The sequence below is a fragment of the Oncorhynchus clarkii genome, chromosome 21 (genome assembly GCF_045791955.1).
Source record: "Oncorhynchus clarkii lewisi isolate Uvic-CL-2024 chromosome 21, UVic_Ocla_1.0, whole genome shotgun sequence".
NCBI lineage: Eukaryota > Metazoa > Chordata > Actinopteri > Salmoniformes > Salmonidae > Oncorhynchus > Oncorhynchus clarkii.
In genome coordinates, this window is record NC_092167.1 from 29,052,365 (window position 1) to 29,075,955 (window position 23,591).

A 23,591-nucleotide genomic window follows, 5' to 3' on the forward strand; every position below is an offset into this window, starting at 1 on the left:
GTACTGTACTATACTGTACTGTATGGGACTGTACTGTATTATACTGTACTGTATGGGACTGTACTATACTGTACTGTATGGGACTGAACTGTACTGTATTATACTGTATTGTACTGTACTGTATTATACTGTATGGGACTGTACTATACTGTACTGTACTGTATTATACTGTATTGTACTGTACTGTATTATACTGTATGGGACTGTACTATATTATACTGTATGGGACTGTACTATACTGTACTGTATTATACTGTATGGGACTGTATTATACTGTATTGTACTGTACTATACTCTATTATACTGTATTGTACTGTATTATACTGTACTGTATTATACTATACTGTATGGGACTGTACTATACTGTACTGTATTATACTATTCTGTACTGTACTATACTGTATGGGACAGTACTATACTGTACTGTATTATACTGTATGGGACTATACTGCACTGTATTATACTATACTGTATTATACTGTATGGGACTGTACTATACTGTACTGTATTATACTATACTCTACTGTACCCGGTAATCCTTATTGGGACCTAGCAGTTGTTAGAAATAGCATACAGGCATACCAGTGTTGTAACTGTCTCCTCCTTCGTCCCACAGATAAGAACACGATCATTCTCATCGCAGTCCTAGTGCCTCTGGGAGTCATCATCATAGCGCTGATCTGTGTGTTATGCTACAAATGCTGTCGAACGTAAGGACTGTACAACAACCACTAAAACACAGCCTATTTATCGTAGTGCAAAATCTACTCTTGACAACATGAAATAATCAAAGATCAAGTTGACCATGACAGTTTGCTTTATTATTCAGTGTACACGACAGAAAAAAGCCAACGTCACCTGTCAGTGCAGTATTTGTAGTCCTATGTAAATGGATGCTAACTCTCTAAACCATTTTGTGTTTACAGGGACAAAAAAAACAAGTGTGATTCTGACAACACAGATTCAAGTAAGTGCCTATCTCAATCTCACTTAAAACATATGTCAACTTTTACCTTCACTTACATTATTTTTTACCTACTTAGCTAATATTATCCCAATAAAACCAGGCGAAGGATGTAGATGGGAAGGATATAGTAAACACTGAATTTAAACCAGTAGAACAAAGTTCCCTGTTCAGGTCAGTGATGTCATAATGGGTGGACTGTAGACCATTTTAAATGAGTCAATTATTTTGAAGCAGACTATTGGCAGCCAGCTAAAGAGAAAAGCACAAGAAAAACACCTGTCACCAACCTATTCAGCTGATTTATTACAGAGGCAAGTGGACCTTGCCGTGCCATAATTCTATAACCTCAACCCTTACCTTAACCTCACTGATATAACACTAACCTTAACCTAACCCTTGTTCCTAAACATAAACTTAAACATAACCTTCATTCATTTCGACCCTTATGCATAAACTTAAACATACCTTAACCTCACTGATATAACCTTAACCTAACCCTTGTTCCTAAACATAAACTTAAACATACCTTAACCTCACTGATATAACACTAACCTTAACCTAACCCTTGTTCCTAAACATAAACTTAAACATACCTTAACCTCACTGATATAACACTAACCTTAACCTAACCCTTGTTCCTAAACATAAACTTAAACATACCTTAACCTCACTGATATAACACTAACCTTAACCTAACCCTTGTTCCTAAACATAAACTTAAACATACCTTAACCTCACTGATATAACACTAACCTTAACCTAACCCTTGTTCCTAAACATAAACTTAAACATACCTTAACCTCACTGATATAACACTAACCTTAACCTAACCCTTGTTCCTAAACATAAACTTAAACATAACCTTAACCTCACTGATATAACACTAACCTTAACCTAACCCTTGTTCCTAAACATAAACTTAAACATACCTTAACCTCACTGATATAACACTAACCTTAACCTAACCCTTGTTCCTAAACATAAACTTAAACATACCTTAACCTCACTGATATAACACTAACCTTAACCTAACCCTTGTTCCTAAACATAAACTTAAACATACCTTAACCTCACTGATATAACACTAACCTTAACCTAACCCTTGTTCCTAAACATAAACTTAAACATACCTTAACCTCACTGATATAACACTAACCTTAACCATAAACTTAAACATACCTTAACCTCACTGATATAACACTAACCTTAACCATAAACTTAAACATAACCTTCATTCATTTCGACCCTTATGCATAAACTTGAGTTTTTGTAATTCTATGAAGACATGATCAGGAGGGAAATTGTGAAAAAGAAGTGCTTTCGTTCTTCCACTGGATTGCATGACAAGTAGTTCTGCCCTCCCATCCTTCCCAACTAAACCCTTGATCACCTTGGTGACCTGGCCAGGAGAAACTCCTGGACCTACCTAATAGTACCTGTCATAAAACAACAAATTCATGATAATAATAAACATTACACCTATCTCTCTCCCTCTTTCCCTCCCTCGCTTATAATTCTATGAATTGAATTTCTACTAGGCATCCAATACCACATGCACCTTAAGGACAGCGACGTCATGTACGAAAACCTGGACAACCAGCAGAAGAACGCAAGCGACATCATGACTCGCATGTAGATGGAGAGAAAGAAGAGTAGAGAACATAAGAGTTTCATATTTACTGGCAGATGAATGTACGGATATCACACACACACACAGAGACAGACACACACACACACACTCAATCACTCACAAACAATGCACACCAATTCAGAACAGTCCGTAACATCAATGTTACATATTTGCCACATTATTCTTTTTAGAATTTGTTAATATTATTGTCATTATATTATCTGCTTTTATTAACTTATTAATGCTTTTGTTGTAATTTGAGAATGTATGAATTACGAGATGTGATCCAGGGAAAAGTGCAATTATAAAATGCCTGAAGTGCCTGAGATGTAATTTATTGAAGTGTATTAAATTGTTGCTGCAAGCTTAACATTACTTGTCATGTCAGTCTTGTGTCTGCCTTACCTGTCCTACAGTAACACACCTGTGTCTGTCTTACCTGTCCTACAGTAACACACCTGTGTCTGTTTTACCTGTCTTACCTGTCCTACAGTAACACACCTGTGTCTGTTTTACCTGTCCTACAGTAACACACTTGTGTCTGTCTTACCTGTCCTACAGTAACACACCTGTGTCTGTTTTACCTGTCTTACCTGTCCTACAGTAACACACCTGTGTCTGTCTTACCTGTCCTACAGTAACACACCTGTCTGTCTTACCTGTCCTACAGTAACACACCTGTGTCTGTCTTACCTGTCCTACAGTAACACACCTGTCTGTCTTACCTGTCCTACAGTAACACACGTGTGTATGTCCCACCTGTCCTACAGTAACACACCTGTGTCTGTTTTACCTGTCCTACAGTAATGTACAGTAATGCACACAAACTTCCCAATCGCTCCAACTGTATTTATTCACACTTCAAGAGTGCAACAAACGAGGAGTGACCCAAAACATATTTTTCCCCCAACACTTTTCCCTGGCAGACGTTTGCATTCAATGCATCTAAAAACAAGCAAGACCTAAACTAAGGCCAGTGAGACTGCTAGCAAACAATGTGTCACAGTACATCTGTGACACAATCAACTGCATTTGTTGTTTGTGTGTCCAAAGAACCAAGAACAATACAATTCAAATCAATTCAAGTGCTTAACAACAATGACTGTTAAAAATAAGTCACTAATATACATAAACAATCATATTGTGAGCTACTTTGGTCCAAGTAGTAATATAATACATTGTTTTAAAATCACAAGAGGAAAGGATTGGAAATGTTTGTGACCAAACTTTTGTTCATCAAGTGTTCGGGAACAATGAAAATAGAGTTGGAATGGTTTTGTTTTTCAGTTAAATTCCAGGAAATAAAACATCTAAACAAAATGAAACATAAGAAACGAAATAACACACATCCTCTGCACACACAGTCTTGGGTACGTCTATTACACGTAAAGATATAGAGATAAAAATGTCTAAATTAAACACAGAACACACAAGCAAGTACTTTGTGTCCAGGGAAAATCAGGCATAATACGCCCGGTTTATACCTGGTGTTAACATGGGTCCTTTGTCCTGATCTTGTCTACATTCTGTATGTGCCCACATTTCCAAAAATGTGTCTACACATGGTATTAAAACGTGTCCGTTATCCATCCAATGTGTCTGCATTGTGACCAGACTTCCTGATCCCTTCCTTTATGCTCATTATTTCACTACTCTTTCAAAACAAGACTTATTTATGTATTGTAAGACACATATTGATGTAATCAGTCAATGGTGCCACCTGTCAATGATTTTAATGGGTGGAATAATGTACTAAAATGGTTTCTCTGTCCAGATCCGTCTACACTTGTAAGATACAAAGACACAATGCGTGCCTGACTACCTCCGGAGGTGGGCAGAATGATCTGATCAAAATCACATCACAATGTGTCTTTTGATTGTCAACACCTGTCTAAAAATCAAAATGTGGAAAAGATCACGACAAAGGATGCATGCTAGAACCAGGTATAAACGGGGCTTTTGATACACAGTCAAAAAAAATCTGATCGTTTGAAATGTCCCCAACCTCACATTGTAATTTACATCAGGGATAAAGACCCATTGGTCATTTCCATTGGCAATTGAACCAGGAAATAAAATCATATTTTAGACAAACATACAAAAAACATACAACAAATGCTTAAAGCGGCACAAACATACACACACACACGTATGCACGCACATACACATACACATGCACACACACCTGCGCACACACACACCATTGTTCAATGTTCTCAACACAAATGTAAACAGTTGAAAACGTAGCTACAGTAACGGACGTTACGATTTCTAAATAATCCACTATTCTGGATTGTTACCCAGGACTAAATCCCTAATAATAAGGTAAAGTGTGAATGAATGGCATAACAACAACAATCAACAGGATCAACCACTGTAATCAAAGTTTTAACAGCTGTGAACAACAGTGTAAGGTTGTGTCCCAAATGGCACCCTATTCCCTATCTAGTCCACTACTTTTGACCAGGGTCCATAAGTAGTGCACTTTATAGGGAATAGGGCGAACAGCAGTATAACAAGGGAAAGGGAAATGATTTGTTCCCTATCATGGAGTGTGGACTAGGAAGTTTGTGTTACGGAGTGTGTCCTTCTATGTACAATATGTGTACTCTGGAGTGTACTAAGGAGTATAAGCACTTTTAAGACTTTTAAGCAGAAGTAAATGCTGATAAAAGAAAATCTAAATTATACAAATCGGACAATAAATATATTTAGCATAAACTAAAAACATCTCTAGTAGACTACTTGTTTAACTACTAAATACAGTGTCGAGACTGTGTGGCTCCAAGCCACTAAAATACAATACATTCTAATAAGAGTGAACTCGATGACACTATCCACGGGTGAAACAGATCTAGCCTGGTCCCAGATCTGTCTGTGCTGTCTTGCCAATTCCTATCGTGACAATGACCATAGCAGTTGTGAAGACAGCACAAACAGATCTGAGAATAGGCTACAGTTATTCCACAATGCAACAGAACTCAAACCTTTCCCTGTGGTCTCCTGCTGCTTTTTTTAATTACAAGTTTGACATCCATCACATTAGATAAGTGTATCTGACAGTGTGTAAACTAACAAAATCCAGTTTTTCAGTAACAAAATTCAGTTTTTCACTAATAAAATCCAGTTTTTCAGTAACAAAATTAAGTTTTTCACTAATAAAATCCAGTTTTTCAGTAACAAAATTCAGTTTTTCACTAATAAAATCCAGTTTTTCAGTAACAAAATTCAGGCTTTCACTAATAAAATCCAGTTTTTAAGTAAGAAAATCCAGTTTTTGACTCTTAAAATCCAGTTTTTCACTCTTAAAATCCAGTATCTCACTAACATAATCCAGTTTTTCACTAAAAAATGATTCTAACATCCAAGTATTACATTACATATACTGTGTAAAATGTATACCAGTGTATAACAATATGTATTAACAAGGTATTGGCTATTACCATAACCCTGTACGGTAAACACAGTAATCTACAGTGACAAAGTTCTCAAAATGCATCTACAAATAGTCTGGATCTGTCTGCACCCTGTTTAAAACCTTAACAATTATTTACACATTAAATTACAGCATTACACAAGGAATAAAACAAGGAATGAAATGGAATGCTGACATTACAGTGATATAAAAACATCAAATGTTGTTGAGATAAAAATGTGAAATTATGTTGTTGAAAGTAACTTCTCCAGTGTCTTCAAATGATGTGGCTCACGTACAGTCAATCATTCAGTGTGTGTCAGATAGTCTATCTGTCTGTCTGGTAAATCATTGTTCATGCGTGCCTTGTAGGATGTAGGAAATGTTCAGCATGAGAGATGTCTCTCTCTCTCTCCCTTTTTCTATCTATGTCTCCCTTCTTCCTCCCTCCCATCTTCACAGTCTCATTGTTTCTACCTGGCTCAAGCACCAGCACTCCCCTCTCTTCCTCCACCTCTCCCTGTCTCTCGCCTTGTCTCTCAGTCTCTTCCAGGTTCCAGCACCAGTACCTTACACTCTCTCTTGGCGATCTTGTCCAGTGAGAGGACCGGCCGATCGGGGGGGAGGTAGAGGGGTCGACCCACTGGGGATCCCACTGGAGGGGTGATGGCCCTGCGCTCCATCACACTGCCCGTCCTAGAACACACACACACACACACACACACACACACACACACACAGAGACGCAAATACAAAGAGACATACGCACACACACACAATGGGGATTAGGAGAGAGGTCAGAGAGTCAGAAAGAGGTCAAGGAGTCACTGCCAGAATTTAGGGATTACAGGGAGTGTGCGTGTGTGTGCGTCTGCGTGTACGTGTGTATGAGTGTGTACATATATGCTTATGTGTGTGTGTATGAGTTTATGCACTGCATGTATGCTGATGTGTGTGTATGCGTATGTGTGTGTGTGTATGTGTGTGTGTGTGTGTGTGTGTGTGTATGTGTGTGTGTGTGTGTGTGTGTGTGTGTGTGTGTGTGTGTGTGTGTGTGTGTGTGTGTGTGTGTGTGTGTGTGTGTGTGTGTGTGCGCGTGTGTGCCTTTAGAAAATATCCACAGCCCTTTGTCTTTTTCCACATTTTGTTGGGTTACAGCCTGAATTTAAAATGGATTCAATTGAGATACTAGTCAAAGTGGCATTGTGTTTTTCATTTAAAAAAAATAGAAATTCATTAAAAATGAAAAGCTAAAATGTCTTGAGCCTATAAGTATTCAACCCCTTTGTTATGGCAAGCCTAAATAAGTTTAGGAATAAAAATGTGCTTAACAAGTCACATAATAAATTGCATATAATCCCTCTTTGTGCAATAACAGTGTTTAACCAGCTTTTCGAATGACTACCGCATCTCTGTACCCCACACATGCAATTATATGTAAAGTCCCTTGGTCGAGAACTGAATTTCAAACACAGATTCAGCCACATAGACGAGGGAGGTTTTCCAATGCTTCGCAAAGAAGGGAACCTATTGATAGATGGGTAAACATTTTAAAAGCAGACATTGAATATTCCGCTGAGCATGGTGAAGTTATTAATTGCACTTTGGATGGTGTATCAATACATCCAGTCACTACAAAGATACAGCTGTCCTTCCTAACTCAGTTGCCGGAGAGGAAGGAAATGAGGCCAATAGTGACTTTGAAACAGTTACAGAGTTTAATAGCTGTGATAGGAGAAAACTGAGGGTTGATCAATATTGCAGTTAATTCACAATACTAGCCTAATTGACAGAGTGAAAATAAGGAAGCCTGAAGAGAATAAAAATATTCCAAAACATGCTTGCAACAAGGCAATTAACTTTTTGTCCTGAATACAAAGTGTTATGTTTAGGGCAAATCCAATACAACACATTACTAGGTACCATTCTCCAAATGTCAAGCATGGTGGTGACTGCATCATGTTATAGGTGTGGCTGTAAATGCTAAGGACTGGAGAGTTTTTCAGGATGAAAAAGAAACGGAATGGAGCTAAGCACAGGCAAAATCCTAAAGGAAAACTTGGTTCAGTCTGCTTTCCACCAGACACTGGGAAATGAATTAACCTTTCAGCAGGACATTATCTTCCTCTTTGACATTACAGAGTATGTTTTGTAGATCGTTGACAAAAAATGACAATTAATCCATTTGAATCCCACTTTATAACACAACAAAATTTGGAAAAGTCAAGGGGTGTGAATACCTTCAGAAGGCACTGTATATACACTGCAAACGTATGTGGACACCTGCTCATCAAACATCTCATTCTAAAAGTTGGCCCCCCCTTTACTGCTATAACAGCCTCCACTCTTCTGGGAAGGCTTTCCACTAGATGTTGGAACATTGTTGTTTGGACTTGCTTCCATTCAGCCACAAGAGCATAAGTGAGGTCGGGTACTGATATTGAGCGACTAAGTTCCAATACACCTCAAAGGTGTTTGATGGGGTTGAGGTCAGGGCTCTGTGCAGGCCAGCCAAGCTCTTCCACACAGATTTCGACAAACCATTTCTGTATGGACCTCATTTGTGCATGTGGGCATTGTCATGCTGAAACAGAAAGGGCCTTCCCCAAACTGTTGCCACAAAGTTTTAAGCACAGAATCGTCTAGAATGTCACTGTATGCTGTAGTGTAAAGATTTCCCTTTACTGGAACTAAAGGGCCTAGCCCGAACCATGAAAAACAGCCCCAGACCATTATTCCTCCTCCACCAAACGTCACTGTTGGCACTATGCATTGGGGCAGCTAGTGTTCTTCTAGCATCCACCAAACCCAGATTCGTCCATCAGACTGTCAGATGGTGAAGCGTGATTCATCACTCCAGAGAACGTGCTTCCACTGCTTCAGAGTCCAATGGCGGCGAGCTTAACACCACTCCAGCCGACGCTTGGCATTGCACATGGTGATCTTAGGCTTGTGCGCAGCTGCTAGGCCATGGAAACCCATTTAATGAAAGCTCCTGACGAACAGTTCTTGTGCTGACATTGTTTCCAGAGGCAGTATGAAACTTGGTAGTCAGTGTTGCAACCGAAAACAGACAACCTTTATGCGCTTCAGCACTCGGCGGTCCCGTTCTGTGAGCTTGTGTGGCCTACCACTTTGCGGTTGAGCCGTTGTTGCTCCTAGCACTTAAAGATGCCCAGGGCAGCTCTAGCAGGGCGGAAATTTGACGAACTGACTTGCTGGAAAGGTGGCATCCTATGACGGTGCCACGTTGAAAATCACTGAGCTCTTCAGTACGGGCTGTTCTACTGCCAATGTTTGTCTATGAAGAATGGCTTTTGCTCGATTGTATACACCTGTCAGCAACAGGTGTGGCTGAAATAGCCAAATCCACTAATTTGAAGGGGTGTCCACATTCCTTTGGCCATGTAGTGTATGTGTCTGTGCGTTACACGCGTGTATCTCCTACCTCATAAGATGCGACCGTGATGGTTGTTGGTGAGAGAAGGACTGTGATCTTCCCAGACTCTGTCTGTCCAGCAGGTCTCTAACAGCAGGGCTGGAGGGAGAGTTCTTCCTGGACAGGGACAGAGACATGGGCCTGGCCTCAGCAGGGGGGTTGGAACAGGACGCTGTGAACTGAAGCTTCAGCTTCATGTGCTGGCTTAACTGGAGAGGAGGAGAGGGGGGCATGTGGAGTGAGTAATGTTTGGTATGCAAAATCGGAGAAACAAAAGAGGCACACACACACACACGCGCACACTATCTCTGGTACCTCGAAGAGTCCTGCCTTGAGTATCTGGAAGCCGACAGTAAAGGAGAGGGTGGATCCTTTCCGACACTGGCCCAGGTTGTTAAGGGGGGAATGACATACCACAGAACTGACAGAGGGGTCCTCCTGACGCCCACGACCTGGGGGGTGGGGTTAGAGGGGAGAAAGGGGGGTGACATTGACGGAAAGGGAGAGTGGGAGAGGCTGGTGTTTAGTTTACCCAAGGAGAGAGCATTATAATATAGCCTAAAGTGATTATGTTCCTCTGGTATGTAGTTAGTTAGTTAGTTATTTTTTGATTTAGTGGATCATTAAATAATTTTGACAAAATTATTGAAATATCGGTTTCAGGAGGCAGCATTCAATTGGGTACAGTTATATCTAACTGACAGGAAACAGTCCACCTATATCAATGGGTCGTTTTCTTCCCCTCATGCTTTAAACTGTGGAATACCGCAGGGTAGTTGCCTTGGACCACTTCTTTACTTAATCTGGGAAATATCAGGGAGTGGGTTTGCCGGAACAAACTTATTTTGAACACCAAGAAAACCAGGGTTATGTTGGTCTGTTCCACCAGGAAAAGGCCCACACAACATGGGATGCAATTAAGTACAGGGGAAGTACAAATTGACAAAGTGGCAGAAACCAAACTACTAGGGGTGCAGCTAGACAACTGCTTATCATGGTTGTCTCCAATAACTCATCTATGTAAAAAAATAAGAAATGCATGCATGATCAGAAGGAGAGCAAAATATTTACTGGGAAAGATTCTTAAGCAAACAAGCCAAGCATTAATTGGGAGTCAGGTGAACTACTGTTATGTGGTCTGGGGACATGCATCAGCAAGTGAAATTAGGAGGATGCTGATTGCACAGAACAAAGCAGCAAGGACTGTTTTAAGGTAGATATATGATTATTCTGTTGTAGTCATGCACAATGCTCTTGGTAGTAATTCATCAACAAGAGCATTGAAAAAAACATTGCTTATTTTATTTCAAAATGTACACCATTTAAAATGGCCAAACTCCATTTACAACAGTATTCAGCTGGTAAGAGACAGGCATTCAGTAAATACTAGGACTAGATTGTCCACCATCTATCTACGTGTTATCCAGAAAGAAAAGAGAAATAGGCAAAATAACATTTAGATTCAGAGTAATAAAGATATTGAATAATTTACCTGAGCAAACCAGAAACCTTTCAATATATACATTTAAACAATATTTTAGAACCATTTAAATATAATACATTGGAAGGTTGTGCAGGACTATGGTAGATGAAGGAATCAATCTATCTTTTCAGACTGTATTTATCTGGTCAATATGTCAGTGTAATATGTCTGTTGTTTGTAACAGTGTGCTGCTATATGTGAAAATGTGATTGTATTATGAATTGTGTTTTAATGTTCAATGACTCTTGGAAGATCAGTCCAAATGAGGACTAAAAGAGATCCTGATAAAAATCTAATCAATCTCTCTCTCTGTCCCTCTTGCTCTCTGCGCTCTCTATATCTCTCTAAAGCATTTGTATTACAATCATACAGTGCATTGCAAAAGTATTCATCCCCCTTGGAGTTTTTCCTATTTTGTTGCATTACAACCTGTAATTTAAATAATTTTGGTGGGGAATTCATGTAATGGACATACACAAAATAGTCCAAATTGGTGAAGTGAATCGAAAAAAATTACTTTTTCAAAAAATTCAAAAAAATAAATAAATGGAAAAGTGGTGCGTGCATATGTATTCACCCCCTTTGCTATGAAGCCCCTAAATAAGGTCTGGTGCATCCAATTACCTTCAAAAGTCACATAATTAGTCTACCCCCTCCTTTTTCGAACATTCTGTTAAAAATCGCGCAACTTTTCAGCGTCCTGCTACTCATGCCAGGAATATAGTATATGCATATGATTAGTATGTGTAGATAGAAAACACTCTGAAGTTTCTAAAACTGGTTAAATCATGGCTGTGACTATAACAGATCGTGTGTTTCATTGAAAAGCGCAAGAAAAACTGCTCTCTGAAAGCTAAAAATTATTTCCATGCGTCACTTTCATGGGTTGTTAAAAGGGCACAAAATTAATTATCGACCTGCATGCAATTCCTACAGATTCCACACGATGTCGCCATTGTCGTCATTTTCAAGGGACTTTTTTCTTTGTAAATCCAACTTACTGGATTCCATTTCTTCCGGTCTCCACCAGGATGTTTTGAATGTGCACATTGGCAGCCATTGATTTGAAAACGAGGAGCTATTGAATATACAGCGCCCTGTAATCATTTTGATAGATTATAAACGTTTACTAATACCTAAAGTTGGATTACAAAAGTATTTCAAAGTGTTTTGTGAAAGTTTATCGTCGACTTTTTTAATTTTAAAAAATGACGCAGCGTTTAAAAACAATGTTTTTTTCTGAATGACACAGCTTCCATATAAAGCTATTTTGGGTATATATGGACCGATTTAAACGAAAAAAAGACCCAATAGTGATGTTTATGGGGCATATAGGAGTGCCAAGAAAGAAGCTCGTCAAAGGTAATGAATGTTTTATATTTTATTTCTGCGTTTTGTGTAGCGCCGGCTAAGCTATATCTTTGTTTACATCGCATTCAGGCATTTTGAGGTGTTGCATGCTATCAGATAATAGCTTCTCATGCTTTCGCCGAAAAGCATTTTAAAAATCTGACTTGTTGGCTAGGTTCACAACGAGTGTAGCTTTAATTCAATACCCTGCATGTGAATTTTGATTAAGGTTTGAGTTTTAACGAGTACATTTAGCATTTAGCGTAGCGCATTTGCATTTCCAGGTGTCTACTTGAGACATCTGCGTCTCAAGTAGGAGCAAGAAGTTAAATTAAATCCACCTGTGTGCAATCTAAATTTCACATGATCTGTCACATGATCTCAGTATACCTGTTCTAAAAGGCCCCAGAGTCTGCAACACTACTAAGTAAGGGGCGTCACCAAGCAAGCGGCACCATGAAGACCAAGGAGCTCTCCAAACAGGTTAGGGACAAAGTTGTGGAGAAGTACAGATCAGGGTTGGGTTCTAGAAAAATATCTGAAACTTTGAACATCCCACGGAGCAACATTAAATCTTTTTTAAATATTTTTTTAAGAATATGGCACCACAACAAACCTGCCAAGAGAGAGTCTCCCTCCAAAACTCATGGACCAGGCAAGGAGTGCATTAATCAGAGAGGCAACAAAGAGACCAGCTCCACAGTGGAGATTGGAGTATCTGTCCACAGGACCACTTTAAACCGTACACTCCACAGAGCTGGGCTTTACGGAAGAGTGGCCAAAAAAATGCCATTGTTTAAAGAAGAAAATAAGCAAACACGTTTGGTGTTCGCCAAAAAGCACGTGGGAGACTCCCCAAACATATGGAAGAAGCTACTCTGGTCAGATGAGACTAAAATTGAGCTTTTTGACCATCATGTCTGGCGCAAACCCAACACCTGTCATCACCCCGAGAACACCATCTCCACAGTGAAGCATGGTGGTGGCAGCTTCATGCTGTGGGGATGTTTTTCATTGGCAGGGACTGGGAAACTGGTCAGAATTGAAGGAATGATGGATGGCGCTAAATACAGGGAAATTCTTGAGGGAAACCTGTTTAAGTCTTCCAGAGATTTGAGACTGGGACGAGGTTCCAGCAGGACAATGACCCTAAGCATACTGCTAAAGCAACACTTGAGTTGTTTAAGAGGAAACATTGAAATGTCTTGTGTCATGGCGTTGGCTTGTTGGGGAGGTTTATGATCCCCATAAATACCTTTCCCCTTTTCTCTCTCGCTCTACTTTATAGAGTTGACTCTTGTAAAGCCTTTGTAACATAGAGAGTCTGGTAACATTAAAAGGTGGGAAACGGAACCATATTTCGGTAATCCAACCAGTTGAAAATATGCATTGGTAGTTAATGAATATGATCTTAGATCAGTTGTTGTCTGAGACATTACTACTAATGACAGGATGACATAAATTGTATCTTGGAAAGTCAACACATTCTAGTTATCAGATTCACATAGAATTGTTGTGCAATTTAAATGTTTAAATATGAAACTATTTGTGAAAAGATTAAACGTAATTTTAGCTTCTTAAATGAGTGAACGGTTTGTCATATAGAAACTATGCTCACTCAGAGGCCCCGCCCAAGTGAACAGATATTGGTTGTAAACTATGAAACAGGCCCTTCTCTTCACCCCGATATAAACCCGTTGACGAAAATCCAACTTTTTGTTCCAAGGACGTGAAAGGACAAAGATCACCTACAGAACTAAGCCAACCCCCGCGTGAGCTCTGGTTGAACGGCAAGAACCAAACTAAATTAGCATTGAATTTCAACGTGAAGATGACGATCAACACGCCAAAAGAATGAATTTAGACTATACCAGCTAGAATATAGCATGAGCTTGAAGTATGGCAACTTGGTATGAACTTTGAACTCTTATTCACTTAAGAAGTGATACCTCCTAGCCGTTGCGTTAGCAACAGCAGCTGTAAACGTGGGCTAGGAGAGGACGGACAGAGTATGCATTCTACCACGCTCCAGTTCACCACTAGACATTCTTCAGAGGACAAGAGATCCATGCTGGACAACCCAACCTTCTTTCTACGACCAATCTACCGAAGCCAGGCTCAAGAGTAAATATTTATTGCATTTTCCTTTTTCAAATGAGCGGTTATTTAGAATGCATAAGATTCAGAGTAGCTGCCTACAGCCCAATAGAGGCACAACATATTTTTGTTCCTCAGTCTTCCTGCTCTTTCATTCAAAACCCAACACCCTTTCTATGTGTAACCAGCCGACATATCTGTTCCGTCCGCTAGGGACGTTTTCCTTTTTAACATAATTTGTCATCAATTCTGTGTAGATGTAATTCTGTGTGATTATTTAGGTATTTAGTAAATAAATAATTAAACCAAATTTTGTATTTCTGATTCAACTTGTTAGCCAGGGTTAGTGAAGATAACCAAGAGTTTACAACTTTCAGATGAGACTGAATAAGGTGACGATTAAATATTGACTGCTATTGAGGTAAAAGATTACCAGGTCTTTAAAAGTTTATTCGGAAGATAACAGCTCTATAAACATTATTTCGTTGTGCCCCGACATTCTAGTTAATTATATTTACATGATTAGCTTAATCAGGTCATATTAATTACAGAGAATAGTTATGCACGCTCAAGTTTTCAGTTTGTTTGTCTTATTTCTTGTTTGTTTCACAATAAAAACATAATTTGCATCTTCAAAGTGGTAGGCATATTGTGTAAATCAAATGACACAAACCCCCCAAAAATCTATTTTAATTCCAGGTTGTAAGGCAACAAAATAGGAAAAATGCCAAGGGGGTGAAAACTTTCGCAAGCCACTGTATTTATTAGTTCAGTGTCTATGATCCTCTCCCTGGACTATCTCTCACTCTCTCCCGGTTTCTTTCTAACTGACCCTTTGTCATTACCCTCTAGCATTATTTTTATATCCCTCTCTTCCACTCTTTCTCTTTTTTGTGTAAAAAGTATTAATTTTCTCCGTTTTCTACATCTCCCTCCCTCTCACCTCATCTCACTCCCATCTCCCTCCATAATCATTCCATCTCTTCTCCTCTCCCATCCCCTCACCTTCGGGCGTCCAGACCAGTCTTACAGCCAGGAAGTCTTGCAGGTTGTTTAGTAAGGTGTATTTTACACGGAAGTGCTCCTGAGGCTGCACTGCACTGGGACAGGAAGCTGTCATAACCAGCCGGGGTTGGTCCATTCTCACGCTGGGCAGCTGGTAGTGGGTGGAGATGTACCTGGAGAAGGGAAGTTAAGTAGTAGAGTAATAATGGGGTAGGTATATTTGGACAGTTTGGAAATTGCTCCCAAGGATGAACCAGACTTGTGGAGGTCCACCATTTTTTTTCTGAGGTCTTGGCTGATTTTTTTGATTTCCCATTATGTCAAGCAAAGAGGCACTGAGTTTGAAGGTAGGCCTTGAAATACATCCACAGGTACACCTCCAATTGACTCAAATGATGTCAATTAGCCTATCAGAAGCTTCTAAAGCCATGATATAATTTTCTGGAATTTTCCAAGCTGTTTAAAGGCACAGTCAACTTAATGTTTGTAAACTTCTGACCCACTGGAATTGTCATACAGTGAATTATAAGTGAAATAATCTGTTTGTAAACAATTGTTGGAAAAATTACTTGTGTCATGCACAAAGTAGATGTCCTAACCGACTTGCCAAAACTATCATTTGTTAACAAAATATTTGTGGAGTGGTTGTAAAACAAGTTTTAATGACTCCATCCTAAGTGTATGTAAACTTCCGACTTCAACTGTACGTGACACTACCACATTCTATGGCAGCCATGTTCGCACCCCATTAACATTACATGGGGAATGGCATGTCACTAGAATGGGCATTATGATGCATTTACATGACACTACGACATCCTATTGCAGCCATGCTAGCTACATTAACATTACACGGGCAATATTTAAGCAAAGCTATGTAGCTGACTGTCTAGAATTAGAGCAATATTCAGAATTCTAAAAGTTGGCCCAACTCTCTAAAATATATGGCTCTGGTTCCAACTAATAATCGGTGGAGATGTACAGTACCTGGGGAAGGCTAGTAGTTATAATGGGGTCGTTATAATGGAGTAGGTATAGTGAGTGTCTGGGGTAGTTATAGTGATTATGAGCCAGTTCTATATTTTAGTAGATTTAGACCTACCTGGTAAAGGGAAGTTTAGGGGTGGACCACTGCAGCACAGCTACCAAAGGAACCTCCAGACCCTTAAGCAGAGAGCAAAAAACATTCACATTCCTCAAATGATTTCATGCTGTGCACACAAGGACATTCATTGCAGATTTTTTATGCATATGTTTAATCTAAAACAGATTAAATGATCCCACACTAAGTATGATATCATATTACCTGAAATGTATCTCACTGCCCTTTACATCACAAACTAGGACCATTTATTTGATATTACACATTGTCCTTGTTCCCCCCTCTCTCTGTCCCTCTCTCCTCTCTCTATACCCCCCTTCTCTCTCCCCATTCCTCCCTCTCACCTCGTTGCTCTCTTCCTCCGGCTGGTCCCTGAGCTGCAGCTGAAACAGGAAGTTCTGCTCCTCCAGGGCAGAGAGCATGCTGGGAAGGTGAGAGGAGCTACTGTTCATCCTGTGGAACGACGCCATTCCAACCTCTGCCGATTGGTGGCTGCAGACAGGAAGTAATGGATGTCATCGCCATGGTTACAAAAGTGATGTACTTTTTTTCAAGGTTCATAAAAAAATAAACAACAGTATGGGACATTCAGGCACTCATTACATCTTTATGCAACATTTTAGATCAAAATATTCAATATGTTTCAACACTTATAAACAGCGTCCCTGAAAAGCACTTGTGTGAGCGTTCCAGGCCTTGTCCGGCAGACACTGATGCTTTTCTACCCTTAACTACAAAAGTTGGTATTAGTAGTACTGTAATCTGATTCTGTATCTGTGGTTAAGGGAGTGTACTAGACATTGTCCACCAGGAGGACAGAGCCATCAGGCACTGATCTACAGTCAGTTTCTGTCTCACCCCTAATGGTTAAGTTAAGGAATGGGGAGGGGTCCCAAAATCCTAGATCCTAGATCTGTACTTACCAGACATTGTCCACCAGAAGCACAGAGCCATCAGGCATCATGGGGAGGTAGGACACGTTGAAGTTAGGAATGATTCTCACGTCCCTCACACAGACCTCCTCCTGAGAACTGGAGTTTAATACTGGGGGGAGAGAGTGAGAGAGGGAAGGGAGTTAGAAAAGGATAGAGGGGGAGGGGGGAAATGGGGGGAAGGAGAGATAGAGAGAAAAGGAGACAGGAAAGCATAAGAGAGGAAGAAGTTTAGATGACGTCATAATACTATTGTCAAAAACAATAGTCAATTCCACTTCAGAGGAAGGCCCAAGAATTGCCAAAGACTCCAGTCACCCAAGTCATAGACTGTTCTCTTTGCTACCGCACAGCAAGCGGTACCGGAGCGCCAAGTCTAGGTCCAAAAGGCTTTGTAACAGCTTCTACACCCAAGTTATAAGACTGCTGAGCAATTCATCAAATGGCCACCTGGACTATTTACATTGACCCCTCTTTGTTTTTACACTGCTGCTACTCGCTGTTTATCATCTTATCATCTATGCATAGTCACTTTACCCCGACCTACATGTACAAATTACCTCGACTAACCTGTACCCCCGCACATTTACTCAGTACCGGGCCCCCTGTATATAGCCTTGTTATTGTTGCGTAATTCTACTGTTACTTTTTATTTTTACTTTATTTTATTTAGTAAATATTTTCTCAATTCTGTTTCTTGAACTGCACTGTTGGTTAAGGACTCATAAGTAAGCATTTCACAGTAAGGTTGTACAAATAACATTTGATTGGATTTTATTTGATATGGGTACTATTTATATACAGTACATACATGGTATATAGCTATATACACAATAGGGTTCGGCGGTATCCAGATTTTCATACGTCATACCGTTTCTGTACCATACCAGGGTATACTGTATTACCGGAAGTGAACACAGGGGGCGCTATAATTATACATTTTTAACGCACAAAACTATTTAGGCAACAGGGATCTTGATCTAGGAGGAGGGGATTGAATGTCTCTGCTGTAACCAAGAAGCTTGATCTTGACATCTAGCCACTTAGCTAGCAAGTTAGCAAACCAAATGCATAGCTGGATCCCTGAGCTGGATATAATTTATAGTTATACTTAAAGGTGCAATATGCAGAAATCTCTAAGCCATTTCCTGGTTGCTTAAATTCTAATAGTTAAACTTAAGAACGGGAAGCATTGGAATAACGAACATAGAACAGATTTACAGCTTCTTAGACTTGCTTTCAATGAGAATGACATATCTAGAACTCCCATTCCTATGTGAATTTGGCCAGGTTGTCCAAAAAGTTACATATTTCAGTTTTAATTTAATAGTTATAAGCAGTGGCGTAGTGTTTAGAAATCATTCTGTCGGTATTTCAAAATAACCCGGTATATGGCGTGAACGGTATATTGCCCAAGCTTAATACACAAACCTCACTAATGTAATCCACATCCCATAAAGACAAATCACAATACTGTAAACTTCAGGCTAATTTCAAAGGGTGCTCTACTATACATACTGTAAATATAAATCCACATATGTGAGCCAATATCCTGTACAGCATGTACACGTAAGAGCTACCTCCTACATAAACTATTGAGCTATTGTGTAACACTGCGATAACACTGTGATAACACGGTGATAACACGGGGATAACACTGTTGTCGGTGTAGTTAATTACTTGGGACACGTTTCCTAACCATCTATTAAAGAAGGTCTTGTCTATTTTACTTTTCTCTCCCTTTGCCCTTTGAACATTGGGGAGCTCTGCTATTGTCCAGGACCCGTATTTCACAAAGCGTCTCTGAGTATGAGTGTTTATCAAGGATCAGGCCCTCCCATTTATGGATTTAATATCTAAAAGACGCTTTGTTAACATGGGATCATGATCGCTAGCTGGGGACTTTGCTTTTGAATGGGCCCAACCTAACTATGAACCTGCACTATTACTGGGTCAGACTCGGTACCACCAGAGAGTCAGTGATTACCCTGGTGGTTTATTAATTAAATACAGTGACTTAACAGGATTTTACACATGAGAGGGTTGTTATTAATCTTAGCCCTGGGCTGAGGACTAGGATACAGTTCGGTGGCTCTTTCTTCAAAGGCGAAAGCACTTCCTTAAACCAGCTAAGCCTTGTTTCAATCTTAACTTTGTTCACCAGGAGTCAGGAGCTCTTGGCTCTGCTTCAGAGTAGTTATCGGACTCATATATTCTTAGCCCCTACCCTCACAGTTACAGGCTACAGCGAGGGCCTAAAGGTTTCTCTTTTCAGGTGGTCAGAAACAACTCCTGGTCATAAGCATTTGTGGTTAAGTATAGAATAGGTTATACTCAAACAATAATGCATGTGAAACCTTGGATTATAGTGAACAACACACAGCTAAGGGGAGTTATTTGGCATGATGCAAAGTGGAGTATAAATAAATAAACCACACTATGGCCCAAGTTTAACAGAGTTAGCCCCCCTCTGCTCCCTACCTTTGAGAACGGTCAGGTACAACAATGTTAGTATTCCCCCACCACAATATAGCAGTGTGTAAAGGTATTACACTCGTATAAAAAAAAGTGCTACCTAGTACCTAAAAGGGTTCTTCGGCTCTCCTCATAAAATAACGCTTTGAAGAACCCTTTTGGGTTCCATTTAGAACCGTTTCCAAAAATGGTTCTACCTGGAACCAAAAAGGGATCTCCTATGGGGACAGCCAAGAACCCTCTTGTAGTCTTCCCCCACCTTTGAGGATGGTCAGGTGCTTCCCGGAGACAGTCATCTGTTGACATTTCACAGCTGGTGGAGGAAGAACACTCAACGTGGTGCTGACTGGACGGGTGATGGGGATGTGGACAGGTGGAGAAAAAGAGGGAGAAAAATAGAGAGGGTCACTTTGAATACACTTTACACTGAATGTACATTGCAGTTGTTCATCATCGTGAATTGCGTTGTTTTACTTTATATTGAAAATGTATTTTAAATGTGTAGGCCTATACACATTTGGTAGGCCTTACAGTGAATTGAGATACTGTTTTACAATCTAAGATAATCATTATCCTTCTCAGTCACATCCCAGAGGGAGCCACTGGAGAGGCAGTGGAGGACTCTGACCCTGGGCTTTGAAGGTATTAAGGTCTTGTCTGAAGGTGTGTGTGGGGCTCCTCAGCTGTAGGATGGTGAGGTAACCATGTTCCCTGATCTCTGCCTTTTCCTCCTCCTGCTTCCACACGGTCACTATGATCTGACATAGACAGGAAACTAGAGGTTACAACAAGGTTATGAACATGCATAGAGGTTATAACAAGGTTATGAACATGAATAGAGTCACTACAATCTGACATAGACAGGAATAGAGAGGTTATGACAAGGTTATAAACATGCATAGAGAAGCTATGACAAGGTTATGAACATGCATAGGGGTATAGTCACTACAATCTGAGACAACACAGAGTGGGGGAGGAAATGGAGATATGATGGGAGCACGGATAGAGAGACGATTCTGTCCTGTTTTCTGTCTGTCTCTCACTCTCTCTCTGTCTCACTCACTCACACACAGACACACACACTGCATGACTTCTCACCTTGACCTTGAGTGTGTTGACGGGGAGTTTGTCCAATGAGACGGTCAGAGGGAATATGACCTCCTCGTTCAATACCACTGGCTCGTCCATGGGTGACTAGGAGAGAGAGGAAGGGAGAGAAATACTCTATTACAAACTATTAGAAAGCAAGAGGGAGAGAGAGGGAGGGGGAGGGAGTGAGAGAGGGAGGGGGAGTGTGTGTGAGAGAGAGTTAGAGTGAGAGAAAGAGAAAGAAATAAAGATTATGTAAACAATGGAGGAGGAGGATGTAGGGACAAATAAAGTTTGTATTCTATATTTGCACTATAGATTATCGATACAGATATGAGTCACTCCACCTGCTAGTACACTATTATTGTGGTCAAATGTAATAGAAAAAGAGGGATCTGTCTTTCACAGAGGATATGACAAATAGTAATGTGTGCAAAAACATACTAATTAATTCGCTCTATTTGCCCCATGCTTAATATTGACTATCATAGTGGGTGGTTGTTACCCTCGATTGCCAACACCTCAAGGTTAAGTTGATTTGTTTGGCTATGAGGTTGAGTTGGCATGCATGTCTGAATTCTTTGCCAATGTAGTCTGAAAATAATAGTAGGTTATTGCTGTTTGTCCTGCGAGGCTTGATAACAGGCAAGTGTGAGCAAATACTCCTTACACAAGCTCTCTCTCCCTCTCTCTTAATGTCAAGGTTGGACAAATCGAAAGACGTGTTGGTTGGTTAAGACTCAAGAAAGTTTGAGGCGTCTATTTGTATGTCATCACAGTGACTGTAGCTAGAACCAACCTGTGCTCCTTGCCGCAATAACAAGCTGTCTGTCAGACAGACCTGGGTTCAAATACAACTTGAAATCTTTCGTATACTTTTGAGTGTTTTGAGCGTTTTGTTTAGTCTGCCTGGAGTGCCAGGTGGGCTGGCTTTACATTTTTGGAACTGTTCTATTGGTTCCATTTCAACAGGCATGCTCAATCAAGCACAAAGTAGGTTATTTGAAATTATTCCAAAAAGTATTTGAACCCAGTTCTACTGTCAAACAGTATTTTGGCTTGTTCCAACTGTCATAGGTCAGTGCTTGCAGGAAGTTTAAAAAAAGGTCTGGTTGACTGTTGTGGTTTACATTTGTACTTCTGCTGCACGAGCGTTGCACTTTCTTATATGCTCAGGAAATGTCAGCACTTCCTATTTTACACAGCAGGTGTACACGTAGCCTATTATAACACTCAATACGGTATTAGCTAGTTGTTATGAGTATAGTCCAATCATTGTGCCATTGTTCCCTCCAATTATGACTACTGTCATTCATAATTTCATATTACCTGAATCGGTGCGCGCCGATACTGCCGTCCATCACGCCCCGTATTATTGTGTATGAGAAGCGGCTTGCATTCTCTGAAACCTCGGTTCCTTGACTCCCTTCTGGCTGTGTGGACTGTTCCCGCTGCAAAGTCAACGTCGTCTGGATCCTCGTCTACACAGTCGTCGCTGTAGCTTCTCTGGAACTCGTGGGGGTGAAGTTGGGAGCGATGTCGGCTCTCTCCGGGGCAGACACTTGCTACAGCGGAGAGGGACCGTACCAGCTCCTTCCAAGCCCGGGTACCGCTGTCACCTGACCCGTATCCCTTTGTCCCGCTCGAGCCCGACGCTCCATCTCTGGACCGCAGGACTAGCAAGAACTGTACCGTTTCGCCGAGGTAGAGGTGACTGCGCCGGGGGAGAGTTCGGTATTTTGACGGGTCCGACAGGTCCGTGATGGGAACCGCAGGGAAATACATAAAATACTCGCATTGCGATTCCATCATTAGAACCATGGCTAGCTAGATTATGTATCCGGTTGATAGCTTGCTATACAATTACGCAAGCTAATACTATTCAAAACCCACTCGGGGGTTAATATTCTTAGTGTATGACCAGCATCGATAGTTGGCCTATTTTTACAAATATCTCTATAATAATAAACATTTAAAATCCAATTCACTGTGTCCATCATCAGTCGGTGAACCTGCGACTGACGCTTTCACTGTGCAGCATAGCAGTGCAGTGCACTCCAGTACAACTAGTCGACCACAGAGAAAAAGAGCTGCATTTTTAAACTAGGCAGGAGTATTCAACTGCTGATAAGTGGAATGAATTAACAAGAGGCCCAGATAGCAAGCCTTTCTCTCACCATTCAGGTAGACCCAAATAATCCCCCAATACATTTGAAATTGTTTTTTTCACCCTACGTTGTAGCTAAATAGTTAATGTATTATTACAAACTGTGAGCTTGTTTGACAATGAAGGAAATAACACTTGATCTTGTGAGTTGAAAATCCCGTTAATCCCATTGTAAAACTTAATAATGTGATCAATTTACAAAGGCTAGAGAGATTTGAAATTTCTATTTCAATCTTAAATAGATATGCCACTCAAAGCCACACTAGGATCACAGACAAAAGCTTTGGTCAGGAAATATTTGCTTTTATTTCATACAATTAAAAAACAAACTATGAATGAATGCACACAGACTAATACCAAGGTTTCAAACCAAGTATAAACAACTTCAAGTAAGAAAAAAGATAGTGATACAATAAATATGTTTTGCTGAAATATTACCG

The 23,591-nt window shown here is 40.2% G+C and overlaps 2 protein-coding genes across 2 annotated transcripts in view; one reads left to right on the top strand and one right to left on the bottom strand.

The window, feature by feature from the left end:
* Positions 1 to 2,603, top strand: part of LOC139379383 (zonadhesin, like) — a 34,330-nt gene extending 31,727 nt beyond the window's left edge. Inside the window, exons 50-52 of the mRNA XM_071122190.1 lie at positions 617 to 710; positions 927 to 967; positions 2,506 to 2,603. Of these exons, the coding sequence (XP_070978291.1) occupies positions 617 to 710; positions 927 to 967; positions 2,506 to 2,603 (233 nt within the window). The remainder of the gene's footprint in view (positions 1 to 616; positions 711 to 926; positions 968 to 2,505) is intronic.
* An 853-nt stretch (positions 2,604 to 3,456) lies between these two features.
* LOC139379384 (trafficking protein particle complex subunit 14-like) lies at positions 3,457 to 23,018 on the bottom strand. The gene is made up of 11 exons (XM_071122191.1): positions 22,314 to 23,018; positions 20,994 to 21,089; positions 20,524 to 20,653; positions 20,155 to 20,241; positions 17,412 to 17,532; positions 16,833 to 16,980; positions 16,489 to 16,550; positions 15,387 to 15,559; positions 9,767 to 9,903; positions 9,461 to 9,660; positions 3,457 to 6,708 (listed from the first exon to the last, which is right to left on the bottom strand). The coding sequence occupies exons 1-11, from the start codon at positions 22,803 to 22,805 to the stop codon at positions 6,552 to 6,554; spliced, it is 1,803 nt and encodes a 600-aa protein (XP_070978292.1). The 5' UTR covers positions 22,806 to 23,018; the 3' UTR covers positions 3,457 to 6,551.
* Positions 23,019 to 23,591: the final 573 nt, after the last annotated feature.